We start from the raw sequence: 18,119 nt of genomic DNA, 5'->3' as shown, positions 1-18,119 counted from the left end.
ATCACGATGGAATCCAAGGAGACAGGTAAAATGTTGATGACAGGGTTTGATTTTTTAAATTTTCTTTTCGGAATACTGATGGTTATCCAAAAACAAGTCTTGCTTTTAGAGAAGAAAATGAAAAGCGATACAAAATGAGAGGAGGTGTCATGATGCTAACTGATTTGATCCTGCATTTGATCAAAGCGTGAGTACGAAAGCTTTGTTCACCTCCAACAAATAATAAAAGAAAGGTCGAATTCTTAACAGCACAATTAGTTGTAGAAGTGTAATCATATAGTTGAGTAAAAATATCACCAATAATGGCTAGGTTAAATGGTGATCAAGGAAACAGTCAAAAGATCAGATTGATGTTAAAAAACTCAAATTTTATTTTTTTTTGAGCATAGTGTTTATATATGTTAAAAACTGGTAGCGCTTTTGAAAAGAAAGTTCTAGCTACAACCAATATGACATAAACTACAAGATATTGGGAAAAATTTACCAGATTGTATTATCAATTTAAACAGTCATTGATTTGCATAAATTTATAATGGAAAAAGCAAAAATTTGATTGTTCAAAGTATAACCCCGAAGTATCAAGTTTTGAGTTGGTATTTATTGCCTGTCCTTCCCGACTGATTTTTCTCTAATTTGATTAGTTGCTTTGCTTGAAAGTTGCAATCAAATTTTCAACTGCTTTTTTTGATAGTCACTCTGTTTTGGTCGTATATATTCTAACACAAACAACGTTTTTCACTCTGTTTTTAGGTTCACTTTAATGATATTTTTTAAAACTTAATTTTGCACGATAAAGTTCATAATACGTACTAAACATTTTCTAGAAGCTTCGAAAACTCTTTCCTTCTTTGATGATAACTTTTTTTTAGAAATGGCTGCAGCAAAATTATTGGGCACTTTTGGCTTTTATCCGTATTCTCGCTTTTCAAAATTTTTAGGAATTTCTCTTTTTAGTTTTTTTAGTTTTTTTCAATTTTTTCTAAAAAATCAAAATTTTTGTCATAGACTTTAGACGTTTTATCAGTCTCCTGTATACACCGAAAATGGAAATGTTGAAATTTTCAAGCAACATTCATTTTTCCGTGCTTTTTATCTTTATTTAGCTCAAAGTCGTTTTTCATTGACCTTCAACTTTTGCCGATTAAGGGTTGGTGGCCGCTGCACTTGACGAATTTTCTTGTTTTGACGATTCAAATACCTTACAATCATACTTAACTCTCCTTTTAATATTTTTCACAAACTTTTAATATTTTTCAAAAACGGAACTCTCCTTTTAATATTTTTCACAAACTAAGTTCATCCGCCTCATTTTGAAGCTTGTCGGTTGCCCTGGTTGGTTATTTTTTCGAGAGGTTCTCTCATTTTCAGGTTTGGTATCATTTGATGGAATGTTGAATACTGGTCTTCTTGAACTGTTGAAATCCCTACCTAAGCAATTCCGAAAAAAACTATACGCAGGCAGAACCAGAGAAAGAGATTGCGTACCATTTTATAATCAGTCGTTGGATACAAAATATAAGGCAACAAGGCAGAGGCGGATATAGGATTTTCTCGAGGGGGTGGGTTTTCAAATTTCGATTTTGTCGAAAATTTCGACAATGGATATCTCAAAATAGTACAAAGGGGGACCCTTTGGGTCGGCAGGGGGCAAATCCCTGAAAAAGGAGCGCCCCTGCCCACTAAATTTCCTAAATCCGCTGGTGCAACAAGGATTTTTGTTTGCTGTGCAATAACACAGAATGCTCCGACCCCATTCATTAAAAGCTTTTTATAATATTCTTTTTGTCCCCTTCAAATTAGGGTTAATTCTATTAGTGTTGTGGCTCAAGAACCACACTAACAAGTAGAAAAAATCTTAATACAAAAACAACCCATCTATCTAAAACATTTTTAAAATTTTTTGCACAAGAATTTTTGCTTTTTTTTTTCATTTTTCTCGAAAAATTTGATTGCCTAGGAAGCGACTTTTTTTGCACAAGAATTTTTACTTTTCTTTTTTTTTCTAAAAAAAATTTGATTGCCTAGGAAGCGCTAAAACAAGCTTACTTTATTTTTCATTAAATCAAATTTTCCTAGCTTGATCGCACCACTCGCTTGTAGTCAGACAAAAGATTTCAGACCGGTTTTTCTCGACACTGAAACTTTTTCAAAACTTACAAATTTTGAGCAAATTATGATTAAAAGTGCTTTAATACGATATATGACTCAATTTAATCCAATAAATGTTTGTGGTATACAATGTTGTGGGCGGTGTAGAATTTTTGTGGTATAAATTTTGGGTGGTATACGAAAACAAAAAAAATAAAACGCACCCAAAACAAAAAGTTCCTCTCCATTTCCAACGGTCGGAACAGAAATTGCCGATGGATCATTAAAACAAAAAATGATAAATACGCTCACATGGAGCGAATAAAATGCTCTGTTTTGCATTAGCGATAATGCGTGAATATGTAGGTTTTTCTTGTGCTTTGTGACCCGTTCAGTGTTTCGATTATGTTTTCAGCTTTCGATTTTCAGTATTTGTTACAAACCATTTGTTTTTTTTTATAAGTAACACTCTACAATGTTTGTTCTAAATTTGACGATTTTATAGTCAGAACCCTTTGAGAATATACAGAACGAGGTTGAATTACTAACTTGATTGTTTTCCAGCTTTTCTATGGCATCTATCAAGACTCAGAAATAAGAGTTCGATTAGGATCAGCTTTGTTTGGACAATTCTTTTTTTTCGGAAGCTTTGGGATGATTTTCATCTTATTATGTGTCGTTTTTATTTCTGTCAGTGTACCAGCTAATTGTTTTTTCTAATAGCTTCTGGTCATTAGTTTGAAAGCAATTCACTTTCGAAAATCTTAAAGACCTCGAAAAATTTTGTTCGGCACTCTTTAAAAATCACTAACTTTTTTTTTCTGAAATTTTGTTTTTTATTCTTTTAGCAGAAGTACCGTTGCTCAAAAGTTTCCTCGTCACATTCCAACTGGAATTACAGAATTATGTATTGCTCACATCTTTCGCGGAGAAGATATTCAAAATGATGAGTTTAAGCGCAATATTCTTGGTGTAGTTTTTCGATCAGCATTTGCGTCAACTGATTTTTTTCTACAGATTTTGTTGAAATGATAATCATAATTAAACAAATTTTAAAACAATGCCAACAGGTGGTCAAGCACGTCTGCGATTGTAAGATCGATCGGTGATATACTTCAATAGCGTAGCGGCAACCCGTAGTGCTGACTAAAATCTTCCAAGCAAAACGAGTAAAACTTGAAAAGTAAAACACTTTTTTCTCAAATTGGGTGGATTTCAGCCAAAATATGACGCAGATAAAACTTGCCTGGAATTTCAGATACTTTAACTTAATTTTCATAAAAATTGAACTTATTTTGCAAAATTCTGGCTCTTAATTTGGCCAAAAAAACTATTATTTTTGGCTTTTATTTTTGAATAAAAAGTTACGCCAAAGTGTTTGTTCAATTACTGAAAAAACAAACAGCACGTTTCTTATGTATCCCAACAAATTTCAAGATGAGCGTAATCTCCAAAAGTGGGCACAAAAAGATTTTATTCGTTTTTATTTATATAATTGGTGTTTTATGTATTAAAAATGATCTTTTTGTGGCTATCAAAGCAAATTAAGTTTAATTATACAAAAATGAGAAGAAGATACTTTCACATTGTTGAGCTACATAACAGGCTTGCTGTGAAAAACTTTTGTCAGCAATTGCAAAAAAGGTTCAGCGTAGTTTATGATTGAATAAAAAAACACAAAATCATTGTCCTTAGGGTAAATTGTTAGGCCCCAAGTTCGCAAAATAAATCTCACCACTATAATAATTTCATCACAAAATAAACTTTTTTGTTACCATTTTAAGCAAGTTGTGTCTTCATGTTTTGTATGAAATCAAACCAATCTGAAAAAAAAAACGTTTTGATTTTCGAGTTTAACTTGTTGTGTTTGGGTAGTTTAAACACAGAGGCGAAGCTGTGCTTCGCGAACACAAGCAAGAAAAATGCAAAACAGAGCTCTAAAATGGACTTCTTTAAGGCCATAATTTATTCTACCGCGTTTAGGGAATAACTACTGAAAAAGAAGAGATCCTCAAGGTTTCTTATTTTGATTGAAACTATCATCTCAGGTTTGTGCATTCAATATTTAAGAAAATAAAAAATCAAACCAAAAAAAACTGCTAAAAATTTTGAAGACCGTAGAACATGAGGTAAAATGAAAAGAAAATAGCGAAGTCTGTACTGTACGCAAATAGAAGAGCAGCCAGAAATTTTCCAAAGCCGCGCAAAAAAGCGAAAAAAAAACAATAACAATTCCCATACATTTTCATGTTACACGTTTTTTTTTCAAATATGACCTAACAGAAGCCAACACTAAAGCAGCAACATATGCCATCAAATTGATTATGCTTAAATAAACTTAAATAAAATTAAATTGAAATATCGAAAGTGCCACCAGATGAGCACTATTATTTGCGACTAAGTTTAAAAAATTTTCTTCGTAACAATACACTGTGCTTTGCTTGTGTAAATCAGCAATGTAAGCTTAAGACGTCACAACGCGTGGTTTCCGTCGCACGAAGTCCTAAATTTAAGTTTTTTTTTGCTAAAGAAAACTCGAAAACTAACCTTAGTATATTTTTCGTTTATGTGTACACTTGCGGTTAAAGTTTTTTGAAATCGAGTAATATATCTTTATCTTGAAAACAGCACATATAACAGATACTTTCATGGTTGATCAATGAGATATGAATTTGATACCCGAAGTAAGACTCATGAAAGTTGAAAAATAGTTAACTACTTTATGAAGACCAGAAATGTGAAAGAACTATTCTTTAATTTTTGAATTTCAACGAAAAAAAAACTATGTTTTTTTTCAATTGCAAAACTATTTTATCTTCAAAAAGTTTCTTGATAAAATTAAGTTCGGATCATCTTACTTTTTTTCGTGTCGCAGCCTATATAAAACCAAGGATCTTTTTAACTATTGCACTTTTGGTACCTAGTAACAAATTGCCACCCCTATAATGAACTAACTAAACGATTACGCAGATGTGTTAGTAGCGAATCGCCTTTTGAAAGAGTACAAGAGAATTCCAAATCAAGATAGCGAGGGCTCACGTTTTGCGCCAATAAAATATTCAAACAGACCGTAAAATGACTGCTCCATTGCTTGTTGTAAGGCAATTGTAGCCCAACCATCAATTCAAAATGATTTTATTGAGCATCAAAAATCTTAACTGTTAGCATCAAAAACCTTAACTTAATTAAGAAAAAGAACCGTTACGAGACGTTAGTTGTTTTTTGGAAAATATTCAGAGCTCTTCGTTATCCAGAATGTAGTAGTCTAAAGACTATCAAGGAATGTACGTACTTGCTGGGAGCGCGACTTCATATTTTTGACACAAGTCTGAGATTTTAGGATAATGATTTAATTTTTCGTAGCCTGACAACAATTGAATCATTTCAGTTTTTGTGCGCGTGTTGGTAATTTTTTTCTGTAATGCGTAACTCTAAAATTTTGTTGATGATTATCAGTAAAGTGTTTGATCAAAAGTTGAGTAGGGCTCGTTTGACATCTGAGAACTTACGACACTGTTTTCACTAGCTCATACAAATGGAGCTCCATAGCAAATACAGGTCTGTATTCCAACTTTTGACTTCAGAATGATTGGTATTTACGTGCTTTTAAAAATGCTCAAAAATGAGCTTTACCATATAAATCACTTAATTATCAGTGGATGCCTAAGCCAAAACACCATTTTATAATATAGGTGGCTCGAATTTTTTTTGAGGTGTTACAAAGTGCGTAGTCGAGAGAAACTTTGGTAACACAGAGATTAGTCCGCAAAAATTCGGGACTTTTTTTCCGAAAACATCGTGTTCATCGAAGTTTAGCAGTACATCTAAGTAAATTGCAAGATATCTTGGGGGTTTAATTTTTTTCGATTAATGTTTTTGTTTTATTTGCTAATATTAGCTTGTTTTGCTTTAACCATTTCGCTGTTTTGTTCAATGCATTTTGGTGTTCGTTATGTACGTTTTTCATCATTAAAAATAACCTAATTACAGCTTCGTCAGCGTATAGTAAAGATGTACAGAAAACAAAACACTTTTCAGTAAGAGTTTCAAAAATCCTTGCTGTATAAAAAAATATAACACTCATATAAGATATAATACATAGCCAACTGAGCTGAAAAAAATCGTTTACTGCTAGAACGTTTTATAAAAAAGAACAGAACGTTAGAGCACTTTATAGGGAAATAAAAACAAAAAACAACGCACACACTTAGATTTTTTCGTTTATCAACATTGAAGAATAACCTCATTGATCAATATTTTTTCTGCTGACACCAGTGAGAATACAAACATTTTCGAACTTCCCATCCCATTTCACAATCTGCAATGATCTTTTTTCGGGACTCAAATAGAGTCTTATAGCATCTGCACAGGTAGCAAAGAATGTTCCGGCCAAAAATGGCAGTTCTAACCACAAATGACATTGCAATCAACTAGGTAAACCGAAAAATATCGTTGCTTTCTAAAGCGTAGAAGTCTGCAGCCGATAGACCCGCAGATTGATTATCCTAAATTTTTAACGCAATTTAATGAATTTTTGTTGTTTTACAACTTGAAACAGTTGAATAAGAAAACAGAGAGAAATTATCCACTTAGCCAAATTTGAGTGAATAGCAATAAATTCACAACCATTTTTCTCGTCACCTAAAAAACTTTCAAAATTCAATATTTGGGATCCGAACCACGGCTTAAAGAGCTGCAAAATGACACCTCTTTTGAACCCCAGTCTAATCTTGCGCCAATAAACTCATCTTGCACCAAAGTTCTTGGCCACTTTACTAGTGATCCGATGAACAAACACAGTTTATGTTTAGACTTAGTTATACACTTTCTTTGAATTTTGCACTGCCTATTAAGTTTCATTGTACAACGATGATTATCTGCTGTTTTGATTTGAATGTTTATCTGTCGAACTTTTTTGGATTAGGAAAATTGGGGCGGCGAATCATCTTATTTCTATCAGTTGATGGTGATACTCGAAATTAGTTGCTCGATGATTCACTTGACATAGCGGTCCCAATAAAAACAGCCTTAGTTATCATTTTATAAAACCAATCAGAGGGTTATAACTTCTTTTAAACAATGAAAGTACTGTGAGTGAAACACACATTCACTTCTTTCTGAAATATTCAGAAATTTTTATCACGTCATTGATAATGAACAACTGCAAGTTTTCAACATTTCTTCCGTATATCTTAAATTTAAAACAATTTAAGGTGATAATAAAATTCCGAGTAGCACCAGGCCACAGTTTAACCGAATAGTCATAATTTACAGAAATCAGCAACTTTATTAAAGATTAGTCTTTATTTTCGATAGATTCATTTTTCACAAATAGAGATAATCTGGACAAACCAATTATTGCTGCCAAAACTAATTACTTGAAATGCACTGACCTAAGGCCCTGTAAAAAAGGGATTCAGTGTTTTGTTTAACTAAAAAATTTTGACCTAAAAAATTATGCAAGTGAATTAACAAGATAAATGAAACTGGTTTCCGAGATTTCTCAATGTACTTTTTTAGTAAAATCGGAATCAATGTTTACAATTATATATTTCAGTTCATTATAAGCTGGCTGACTTTGACTCAATGCCCTTTGCTTTCTTGTACACGTTCAGAAGCTGTTCCAGAAATATGAAGGTCAGCACCGTGTGAGGTCCCAGTCGCGCATAGTAAGGCGTGAATCCTTTCCAGAGAGCAAACACGCCCTCTTTTTTCACTATTCTAGAGAAGACGTCAACGAATCCTTTGTACTCTGGAACTCCGTCAACTATTTTCATTTTCTGAAGTCTAGTTTTGGCAATATCTACAGGCAGCGATGCAACTGTAGTGACCAGTGCAGAAATCATACTGGCTACGAAATGAGTCAAAATTCCCTCTTTAAAAACATCTGTTTTCTTGATCAGCATCTCTTTACATTGGGAATATGACACGAGTTGAGCTATGTTCACGACAACAGCTCGGCCGACTGTCGGCCCGCATCCACGCCATAAGGTTGTGACACCCTCCTCACGAGTCACTCGAAATATGGCATCGAAAACGTTTTTGTAGTTCCGTCTCTCGGTTTCTGGAAGACTTTTATCAGTTGTCATTCGGATTAGACACAACTCGGCCGGTGTTCCAACAAAAGCACCAATAGATCCCGCCGTTGCGGCGATTCCCATTTTCTCAGCGAATCCAGGCGGTTTGCCATTTTTTGTGAAGTGACTAAACAACGAAGTGTAGATGCCCAAACGCGTTCCCGTGTACATAACTTGTCTAAGTAACCCAGCTCCAAGTCCGTTGTAGAATGCTAGAAATCCCTCGTTGGCAAGAATATTTCTGATGGCGTGAAAAGAAGATTTGTGAGTCTTGGCTCCTCCACCTTCCCCTGACACCTGCATTCTGTTTTTGACCAGGTCCATGGGCTGAACAATTACTGTAGCCATACAACCTGATAAACTGCTAAGCATGAACTTGGTAGTCTTAGGCACTTCTTCAGGCATCTTCGATCAGCTGAACAATCTGAAAGTCAACCGTAAATTAAAACCAACGAATTGCCAAGTATATGCAACGAACTTTGAAGACCTGATTGGTTTTATGAATTTGATATGTCAATCAGCGTCACCTTGAACATACTTGAAATTTGGATATTCGACAGATTGAATAGACTAATCGTGTTTTGTTCGCAGAAATATATTTGAATGATTTTGAATTTGAATTTTATGAACTGTAGTTCGAATGTGTCATATGAATGAGCCCACTCTATCTCCTTCTCGTCTACGATTCCTATTCAATTTGATTCATGAGCTTATTCTAGTCGGAAAATTACAATTTATGTTCGTTAATAAGCATATCTGGTCGTAATATATAGCCATGTATAACGAGTGGTCATGACTTAGAAAAGATCTGTTGATGAAGGAAACGGAACAGGCCACCGATTTCACTATTTATCCTGAACAATGTCTCAAGTAGCCTCCGAGATAAAAATGACGAAAAAATAGTCTGCAGAGACCCGTATACTCTATTTTTCATTTGTGGGACACGATACGGGAATTTAAATTTTTTTAACAATTTTTTATTACATTCCCTGAAACTAATCAACCATACTTACGCATGCGACAAGCAAGCGTTATCAAAAGTAAAATGAGTTTTTATGCATCATTAGCAGACAGGGGAGCTCGCTCAGATGGCAAAAAAATTTTCAGTCTATTTTTTGCCGCCTTTTATAAAATAGCTCTTCAGTAAACGACTTTATTGTTATTAAGGCTCTAATGTGATTTTTTGAACTCCTGACTTCCTCCCAGCCAACCCGTTGGCAGGTATCTAATCAATACCAAAGGGCAATATATCAAACAAAATGAACAACTCACAACATTCACCAACGGGAAAAAATAGAATTTACATTTCACTAAACTTAACTATATACACCCATTTCCCCCTTCAAAGTAGAATGAACAAAATTTACAAACTGCACAAAACAAATTGAAATGAACAGAACGAAATTAAGTATCTACAACTTGAGGTTGGTAAGTACAAATTTGTACAAATGGGTGAAGTTTACAGAATTTACCTTATCTACACTAATAATACAGAGAGAATAAAACAATCTACACTACCAAATGTACACCTAAATGTACACATAAATAAAATAAAAGGGCAATGTAAAAAGGCAAAAAAAGCTTTAAATGGTTATGACGTTAAAGATGAAAATCAAAAATGGAGTTCATTAAGGTTCTTGAAGTTTTAATTGAATGTTGCATCAAATTCATCTAGTGTCCCACGCGTCTTGGTCAACTGTTGAAGAGATTTCGTTCATAGAGTCCTGATCTTTATCGCTACTGAATCGAGTCGTGGTTTTCCCATTGGAAGAATTCCACGAAGTTGACGTCAGGGAAACGGAATGAGCAGCCCCTTGACAGATCGGAGCGTTGTTGTTCGAAACATCCTTGAAGTAATCATCAATCAAGCCGTTCCAAGAATTGAAATTTAACGAAGACGAAGAAGAGGAGCTGATGATTTCTGTGGCGAGTCTGGAATGATTACTATTTCCAGTGGGATCTGCGTGGTTTCAAGCGACGGCATCGTGTTGCCAGAGGTCGTCTTCTTAAGGGTGTCCGTCCGGATTTCCTTCTTGGGTGGCGACATTTTCCTTTTTCCTTAGCATGTTTTCACGATCGGTACCCATGGGTGGTGGATTAGCAAGAATTTTTGGAGGGCCCGGAAGTATTTTCCATTTGATCGCTAGATCTGATTTTCGTAAAATGTGTCCATTTTCAAAAGTAACTCAGTTCCGAGGAATCAACGATTGCCTCCTACACGGGATTAAAATACGGGTCTCCATTTTTCCGATTTTTTTTTCTACAGAGATTACCTTCGGTGGTCAGTTTCACTTGTGATGGTCGTCTACGTTGGGCGGCAGGGATCGGGGTTGTCCGGTTTCCTAAGGAGGTCTTGGCCAGAGGGAGGCTCGCTTCTGAGTCTGAAGAAAGATCCATGTGTGCGTCTGCGTATCCGTCCTGTGTCCCTTCATGGAGCTACCAGTTCCTTGCCCGATGATCCGACAAGATCGATTGTCCTTAATCTGAACGATTATCAATAGAAATCAGGTTTTTCCACCTAGTATTGGCTGTGCGGTTGAAAAATTCTTTTTCGAACGGTACATCCGATGGAAGGTTGTTGGGTTATTCGTTAGTTCCAAATAATTTTTTCGATTGAAGAGTTTAAAGACGATTTGGGTGAATCGTATGAGATGGCGAGACGTTTGGATTCTACGGCAGATACAAGTCTCTATACGAGTCCATTTGATTTATGATCTTCTAATTTACAAAAAATAATTTCGATAATAATTTTTTACAAAAAAAAAACTAAAATCGTGTGATAAAAAACATGACCAATTGTCGACTCTGATTTTTCTTGGAAGCCGAGAAGATGGCAACAGTCGTACATGACGAGGTATTGGTAACCACTTTTGCCGAAGGAAAATAGGTAAAACTATCGATGCAAAAAAGAATGTATTTCTTCGATCCCCAAAAAGCGTCCAAAGGGCCAGCGATATCTACATTTATCTCTTCGTTGGCAAACTAGAAGTCCGGAAATTTACTCGAGTGCTGCAATCTCAACAAAACTTGCCGTGTGGTAGATCTCTATAGATATGCGGCCACCAAAAATATATGTAACCAGAAATTTCATGCCGAACTGGCCTGGGTGGGATTCGTGCAACATTGAGCTGAACGCCACTCGAATCGCTGCTGGCACCAAAAGTTTGTGGTCCAGGAATAGCAGCTCGTCCCTAGTATGTAGGTCCTTCTCGTAATTCGCCATATAGGACCCGGGAATTCTCACTGGGCGCCCGTTCTTTAGTGCCGTTATTAGGTCCCATAAAATTTTATCGTCCTTGGTCATGATTTGGTGAAGCTTCTTAGAACAATGATTTTCTAATAAAAGCGGTGATGATGGTAAAGATAAATTCGCTTTATACTGTTTTGATAAGGCCGAATGATCATTATATAGCGCCTCGTCTTTAAATTTTAGGGCAATATTATGTTCTTCCGGAACAATTAATAGGGGTTTTGTAATCGACGTACCCACGGTCTTCAATTTATGTGGAATAAAAATTTCATTAAGCATTATGAAATGCAACAGGGCCTTATCAGTAAATGAAAAGCTTGTAGTTAAATTTGGAATTATCTATAGGTAGGCAATTAGATGAACAGTTTTCTGATCTGACGTGGGAATTATTGCAAATTTTGAGCGACTGGGCAATACAAGAAATGATAGCGCAATAATTCTCAGTTTGAAAAAGCTATAGAGCTATCGGTAAAATTTCGACCAATCACATCGCTTGAATTATTCGTTCCCGAAGGGAAATTAGTATTTACAATTGTATTTACAGCGACCGACGGTCGATCTACAATTACTTTATTTACAGAAATAAAATTAGATGAATTCAATAAAGTATTTCGAATTTTGTCGATAGAAGCCATGACGAAAACTTCGTCGGAGTAGGAAGGGGGTGAGGCTTTGCCTGAGGGTAGTCTTGATAGAAGGTCAGTGAACCCCATATCTTTACCCTGAAGATGAGAAAGTTTGAAATTGAATGGTAAAGTATGTTTACCCATCGGGTTAGTCTGCTATGCATTGTTTTGTTACTGTTGATCGCCGACAGCGCGGAAAGAAGCCCCTTGTGGTCCATGACGATTTCAAAATCCGAACCATTTAAAAAGTTTCTAAAATGAGTTTAAAATGTTCAGATGCCCTGCCAACCTCTAAAAGTTCTAGTTCGTTGGTGGAGTATTTCATTTCATGGTTTTTCAAAAATCTCGAAGCGAACAAAATAGTTTTCCATTCTCTCCCTTGGAACTGTTGGATTGTGGCTCCTAAGCCGTTATTTGGGGCAATTGTTTTCAATTTTAATTTTTCTTTGATGTCGAAATGGCTATTCTCGGTAAAATTTACAATTTCAGATTTTAACTTTTCAATTGCAATCAAATGACTGTTGTTTCATTGGTACACTGACTTTTTGTTGCGTAATGGTCGTAATGGGAAACTTAGGAGTGAAAGGTTCTGGAAGAATTTAACGTATTGATTGATCGAACCAAAGAATGAAAGAAATTCAAAGATGTTTCTCGGGATTGCGAGGTTTTTTATTGCATCTGCTTTTCCGACCAAAGGTCTTACGTTTCTGAAATCTTAAATCCAAGCCATTCTATTTTCTCCATTTCACAGCCATATTGTTTTTGTCTATGATTTCCAGTATTCTTTGCTCAATAGCTTTATATTCTTCGACAGTTCCCTTAGAAGCTACTAGTATGTCATCTATATAACAATTTGTAAATGGGATTCCTTTTAAAAGTGAGTCCATGACTCTTTGAAACTGGTTGGGCCTATCGCCAAGTCCATGAAATCCTGTTTAAAATGTGTATGTCGCAGTAGTATCTCCTTCTTTAGATCGAGGTAGCTAAACCAGACCCGCCTATCGGTCTTTTCTGACAATTGTAAAGCTACATTATAGGTCAATTCGTGGATGTTGGGCATCTGGTATTTATTTTTAAGAATCTGGTCATTCAGTAGTTTTGAATATAAGGCGAGATTAATTGAACTGTTTTTCTTTCTAGTTATCAGAATTGGGCTTATGAAGCAATCTTCGTCACCTTTCTCAAATTTTTCGATATGGCCCTCTTTTTCCATTCTTTTAAATTCCTCATTTACTCCCGATAACAAATGAAGGGCCACTGTTCTGCCTTTTACTTGGACCGGTTTAAAAGGGGAATGGAAATGTGTAACTTTACGGTCGTTTGGTATTTTGCCGATTCTATTAAACAGGTTTTTAGAATTCGTAAAAAGTTCATTTGTCAGAAATTCTAGGTTTTGACTTACTCTTCCTCGGTGGGTCGCTGACTGTACATATCGGCACTGAGCACTTGTTCTGTTTAACATCTATTCCCAGTATTAGGAGGCTGTTGTATAAGGAGGCTGTTGGGATATTAGGAGGCTGTTGCAGGATATTTCTCTCGTGTCCAACCTAATAAAAAAAATGGTCTTCACATATAAATATCCGCCAGTTGGATTGAGTTCGGAACACGATTTTGTCCAAGATATTAATAGTATTTTCCGTGAAACCGCTGTATAACTGTTTATTTCGTTTATCCACAGTATGGATCTTCAAGTTCGTGTATCTTAATTTCAGCTCGTGTAACACGTTTTGCATTCAAATAGCTCACTGGGCTGGCCGAATCCACAAGTATGTTCATACTTACAATCGTTTCCGAGTCCGATATTTAGTTATTTCTTTGTTTCCAATCCATTTTGATCATAAATTGTCCTTGCACTCAATACTGGATAATCATCATCGTCACTCTGACCGTTTTCGTTTCAGGCGTTAATAACTCCACATGTTTCTTGTTTTTTGGTTTTCGCTCCAGAAATCTTCGGACGGGACGTATTTACAATTTTCAGTATTGACAGAGTCATTTACAATACTTACACTGGATATTTTCTTCGTTTTACATAATTTCGCGAAGTGACATTTGTAGTTACAGTTTTTACATATGATATCTCTGGCTGGACAGGCGTTGAAGTGTCCTTTTGTGAAATGGTTTCCGCATTTCATACATGTGTTGGTTTTTCGATGTTGAGACTTGGTTCCTTCTTTACTTGGTTATTTACATTAAATGATTTGAAGCTTCTCTCGTTGGTCGCTTTTGCCATAATCGTTAGCTTCTGATGATTGAAGTACCGTTTTTCGTCTATTAGTGCCTGACTTAAGGCTCCCGCGGGACTGATGGTCGCGGATAGTAATTTCCGTTGCGTCTCAGTATTTCTCATATTACAAATAAATACATCCCTAATCCACTTCGTCTGACTCTCTAATATTACTTGCTAGCGAGGTCCTTCAAGGCTCCCCAAACTGTTCGAAGGATTCCCTGCCTCTTTCTTCCCGATTTAAAAGTTTTTACCTTTCAAATGTAACGTTTGGAGGTTTATTAAAAGGTAGGTCCAAAAGGTCCCAAAATTCTTTTAAAGAGATGGAAAAAATTTCCACCCTAGGGTTTTTCTGAGAGCATTCCCTTGTCCCTTGATTGCCGAGGGCTAGAAATAGGATGGATGTCAACTTCTTATCGGCTTCTGCTCTTTTCAACCCTCTGATTTTTTGTTCTTTCGTCGTTTATTTTTCCTCTCTTCGGCGGCTCCGTAGGATTTCATCGCAGTCCTATTTCTGGCCTCCCGACTGGCTTTTTCCGTTTCCGGCTCACTTCCTGTGGGCTGTTCTAGGATAAGAATCTGGTTTTCTGGGACCTCTGGTCCACTCGAATTGTCAATGTCCATATTCTCCTACGCTATGATTGCCAACTGAAATTGGTCGATCCAGTGCCCCCAGGAATGTGATGGCTCCATTGTGTGGTTCGCCCAGAATGCAGGAATTCCCACAGGTTCGATTCGTTTGACTGCGCCATAATAAACTATTCTGAGGTTAACTTTGAATATGTACAATCTATGTACACTAACTAAGAATTAAAAGAATAAGAAAAATAATGTGGCAATTAAAAATGTCTGTTCTAAAAACTATCACGAACAGGTGAATGATCGACCGATTGTCGATTCGTAAAAAAGTTTACCGGTATCTAAACAATACCAAAAGTCAATAGATCAAACAAAATGAACAACTCACAACAACTCTTCAGTAAACTACTTTTTTTTATTGTTATTAAGGCTCTAATGAGTTTTTTTGGACTCCTGACTTCCTCCCGGCCAACTATTGGTTAAACAGCTAACTAATTGGTTAGCTTTGATTTAGTAATTTTGGTTCGGCCGTTAAGCACTTGTGCCTTTTCCTTCAACTTCCAAATGTTCATTTCATAATTTGTTAGGTACATTTTTTAATTTCTTTGGTTTTAAAAATTCAACACAGAACAATTATGCACAGGCAAATTTAATTCGGTGCTTAGCGCAAAACTTTCTACCAATCAAACATTAAAACTTGTCTTTATATCAGTGTTTTTCAAAACATCAGAACCGTCAATTTTAGAGTGCCTTAGAGTAAAACCAAACTCAATCGAAAAATACACAAGGTTAAGTTTAACCAGCCAATAGAAATTATCAACGTCGGATATCTACCAGCATACAAAAAGCCAATTATTTTGGTTCAAATGATCAGGAGCAGAAAAAAATATGTTTAATACAAAAGGTTGGTGTTTTGATGCTGCAGATTAGTGTGATAGAGAAATGAAATTTTTCAGAAAAAAGAAATGACGCTGTTTTTTTTTCAAAAAAAATATCATGCCTCAACAATGGCAGGTATTTTTGTATCGCAAGTATTTCGAATCTCCACTTCGACTGTTGGAAAAACTAGAGCAAATTGCACTATTTAATCCGCTGGTGATTGTAACAGTTTACACAGACAAAGCTAAGAGTTTTAAAATGCACGAAAATAGAGAACTAAGCAAATAAACCTGGAAAGCTAAAAAAAAAACTCGCCATCTACTGGATTCCAGCCGCAAAACTCCAGATTGAAACTCTCTATGTCAATGCCACTCAGCTACCAGCTCTTGGAGAATACACCAATCTTAGATTAGAAAAAAGTCGACTGGTATGATAGCCAGCTCGCAGGTGTAAATAGATCAAATTTAAGTTGCCAAAAAGCATGCTATTGGCGCAGATCACAACACTCGCTCTGCCCGCAAAATGATATTGCACTGAGAATTTGAAATTCAAAATCGTAACAAGGATTGCCGGTTGCTGTGTTAGTAGCACAAAATGTTCCGACCAATGAATTTAATGAAACTTCAAGTTAGATTGGAAAAAGTCGACAGTTATGATAACAAGCTATGCTTTCCAACTCGCTTGTGTAAATACAACAAATTAAAGTTACCCAAAGCATGCTATTTGCGCAGAGCACAAGATGCGCTCTGCCCGCTAAATGATACTGCAATGAGAATTTGAGGTTCGAAATCGTAACACGGACAGCCGGTTGCTGTGCAAATAGCACACAATAATCTGACCAATTGAACAGAAATTTAAAAATCTAATATTTTCTATGCAAGCTCTTCCGAATAACCAAATTTGGCAATAACACATTTAAAATTGAGAATATCTGTCAAAAAGTTAAGGTATGCGTCAAAATTGAGAATTTCTTGTACTTTAACATAAACTTATTAATGCAATCAAAAAACAGAAAAAAGTTTACCGAGTTCACTATAACTAGCGTATAACGCACCTCCGGTGCTTCTAATTGTTAAGAACTCATAAGAAACCGCATATATTGGAAATAAGATCTACATCCTTTGAGTGTATTCTGACAGCACCTAATTATAGAGTTGTAATAGTAAATTCAAATTCAGTTTAAAAAAATCAACCAAGTTTTTTCTAATTAAAAGTTGGAAAAACCATAAAATTCTGTTAAATTTTATATATCTAAGTTCTTAGAAAAATTTCAAAATTACATAAAAAAAGGTCACATCTCGGAAGCTAAAAGCCATTGAGCAGTCGCATTTGAACGCAATATTTGCAACTCCTGAGAGTACTCTCACAGTAGCCAACTACAGCTTGGAGTATTTAAAATTTTGAGAAAACTCAAATTAAAACTTTTTTTAAAAAGCATAAACAACGTCATATCTCAAAAACTACGCAGATTTGAGCAGCCATAAATGGAGACAGGATTCGCAACCCTTGATAGTACTCTGACAACCCCCAACTACAGCGTTCGGAATTTCAATTTTTTTAATATTATTAATTTGAGTTTTCTGTAAAATTTTTAAAAACTCACAAAAAACGTCATATCTGGAAAACTCCGAAGATTTCAGCAGTCATATTCGGATACAACCCTCGCAACCAATGAGAATACTCTCACAGCTCCCAAGTACATTGTTGAGAACTTCAAAATTTCAAGAAAAAAAATTAAATTTACATTTTCTGAAAATTTTTCGAAAAAATCACAAAAAACGTCATATTTCGAAAACTTCAAGAATTTGAGCAGTCAGATTTGGTATCAAAACTCGCAACTTCTGGGAGTACCTGAAAAAGCTTCACTATATAGATGGGAACTTCAAATATTGTGCAAATTTTTATATCTAATTTCTTTGAAAAATCCTTAAAAAAAACGTTCAACTCTGGAAAACAACAAGGATTTGAGCAATCATATTTAGAGGCAAGATTCGCAACTCCTGAGCGTACTCTTACAGTTTCCACTACAGGATTGAGGTCAACTAACTTTTTGAATTTATTTGAAATCTATTTTTTGAAAAAATCAGAAAAAACGTCATATCTCGAAAACTACCAAAAGTTGAGAAATGAGATTTGAAGGCAAGATTCGCAATCCCTGAAAGTACTATGACAGCCCCAACTACAGGGTTGAGAATTTCAAATTTTCAGAAATTTTTTAAAATTAACTTTTCTAGAAATTTTTGAAAAATCTCGAAAATTGCTTATCTCGTAATCTAAAAGGATTTGGTTATTCATATATGGAGACCAAAATCGCAACACCCGGGTAAAGCCTGACTTCATCTTACAATTGGGTTGCTAAATTCAAACTTGGTGAGATAAACACTGAATTCAAA

The 18,119-nt window shown here is 35.4% G+C and overlaps 1 protein-coding gene across 1 annotated transcript; it reads right to left on the bottom strand.

Moving 5' to 3' along the window:
- Window positions 1-7,252: 7,252 nt before the first annotated feature.
- Window positions 7,253-9,118, bottom strand: LOC134844089 (mitochondrial 2-oxoglutarate/malate carrier protein-like). Its single transcript, XM_063860564.1, has one exon. The coding sequence runs from the start codon at window positions 8,568-8,570 to the stop codon at window positions 7,650-7,652; it is 921 nt and encodes a 306-aa protein (XP_063716634.1). The 5' UTR covers window positions 8,571-9,118; the 3' UTR covers window positions 7,253-7,649.
- Window positions 9,119-18,119: the final 9,001 nt, after the last annotated feature.

The sequence above is a fragment of the Symsagittifera roscoffensis genome, chromosome 4 (genome assembly GCF_963678635.1).
Source record: "Symsagittifera roscoffensis chromosome 4, txSymRosc1.1, whole genome shotgun sequence".
Lineage (NCBI taxonomy): Eukaryota > Metazoa > Xenacoelomorpha > Acoela > Convolutidae > Symsagittifera > Symsagittifera roscoffensis.
The sequence above is the reverse complement of the archived record's forward strand: the minus strand, read 5'-3'. Positions and strand labels throughout refer to the sequence as shown.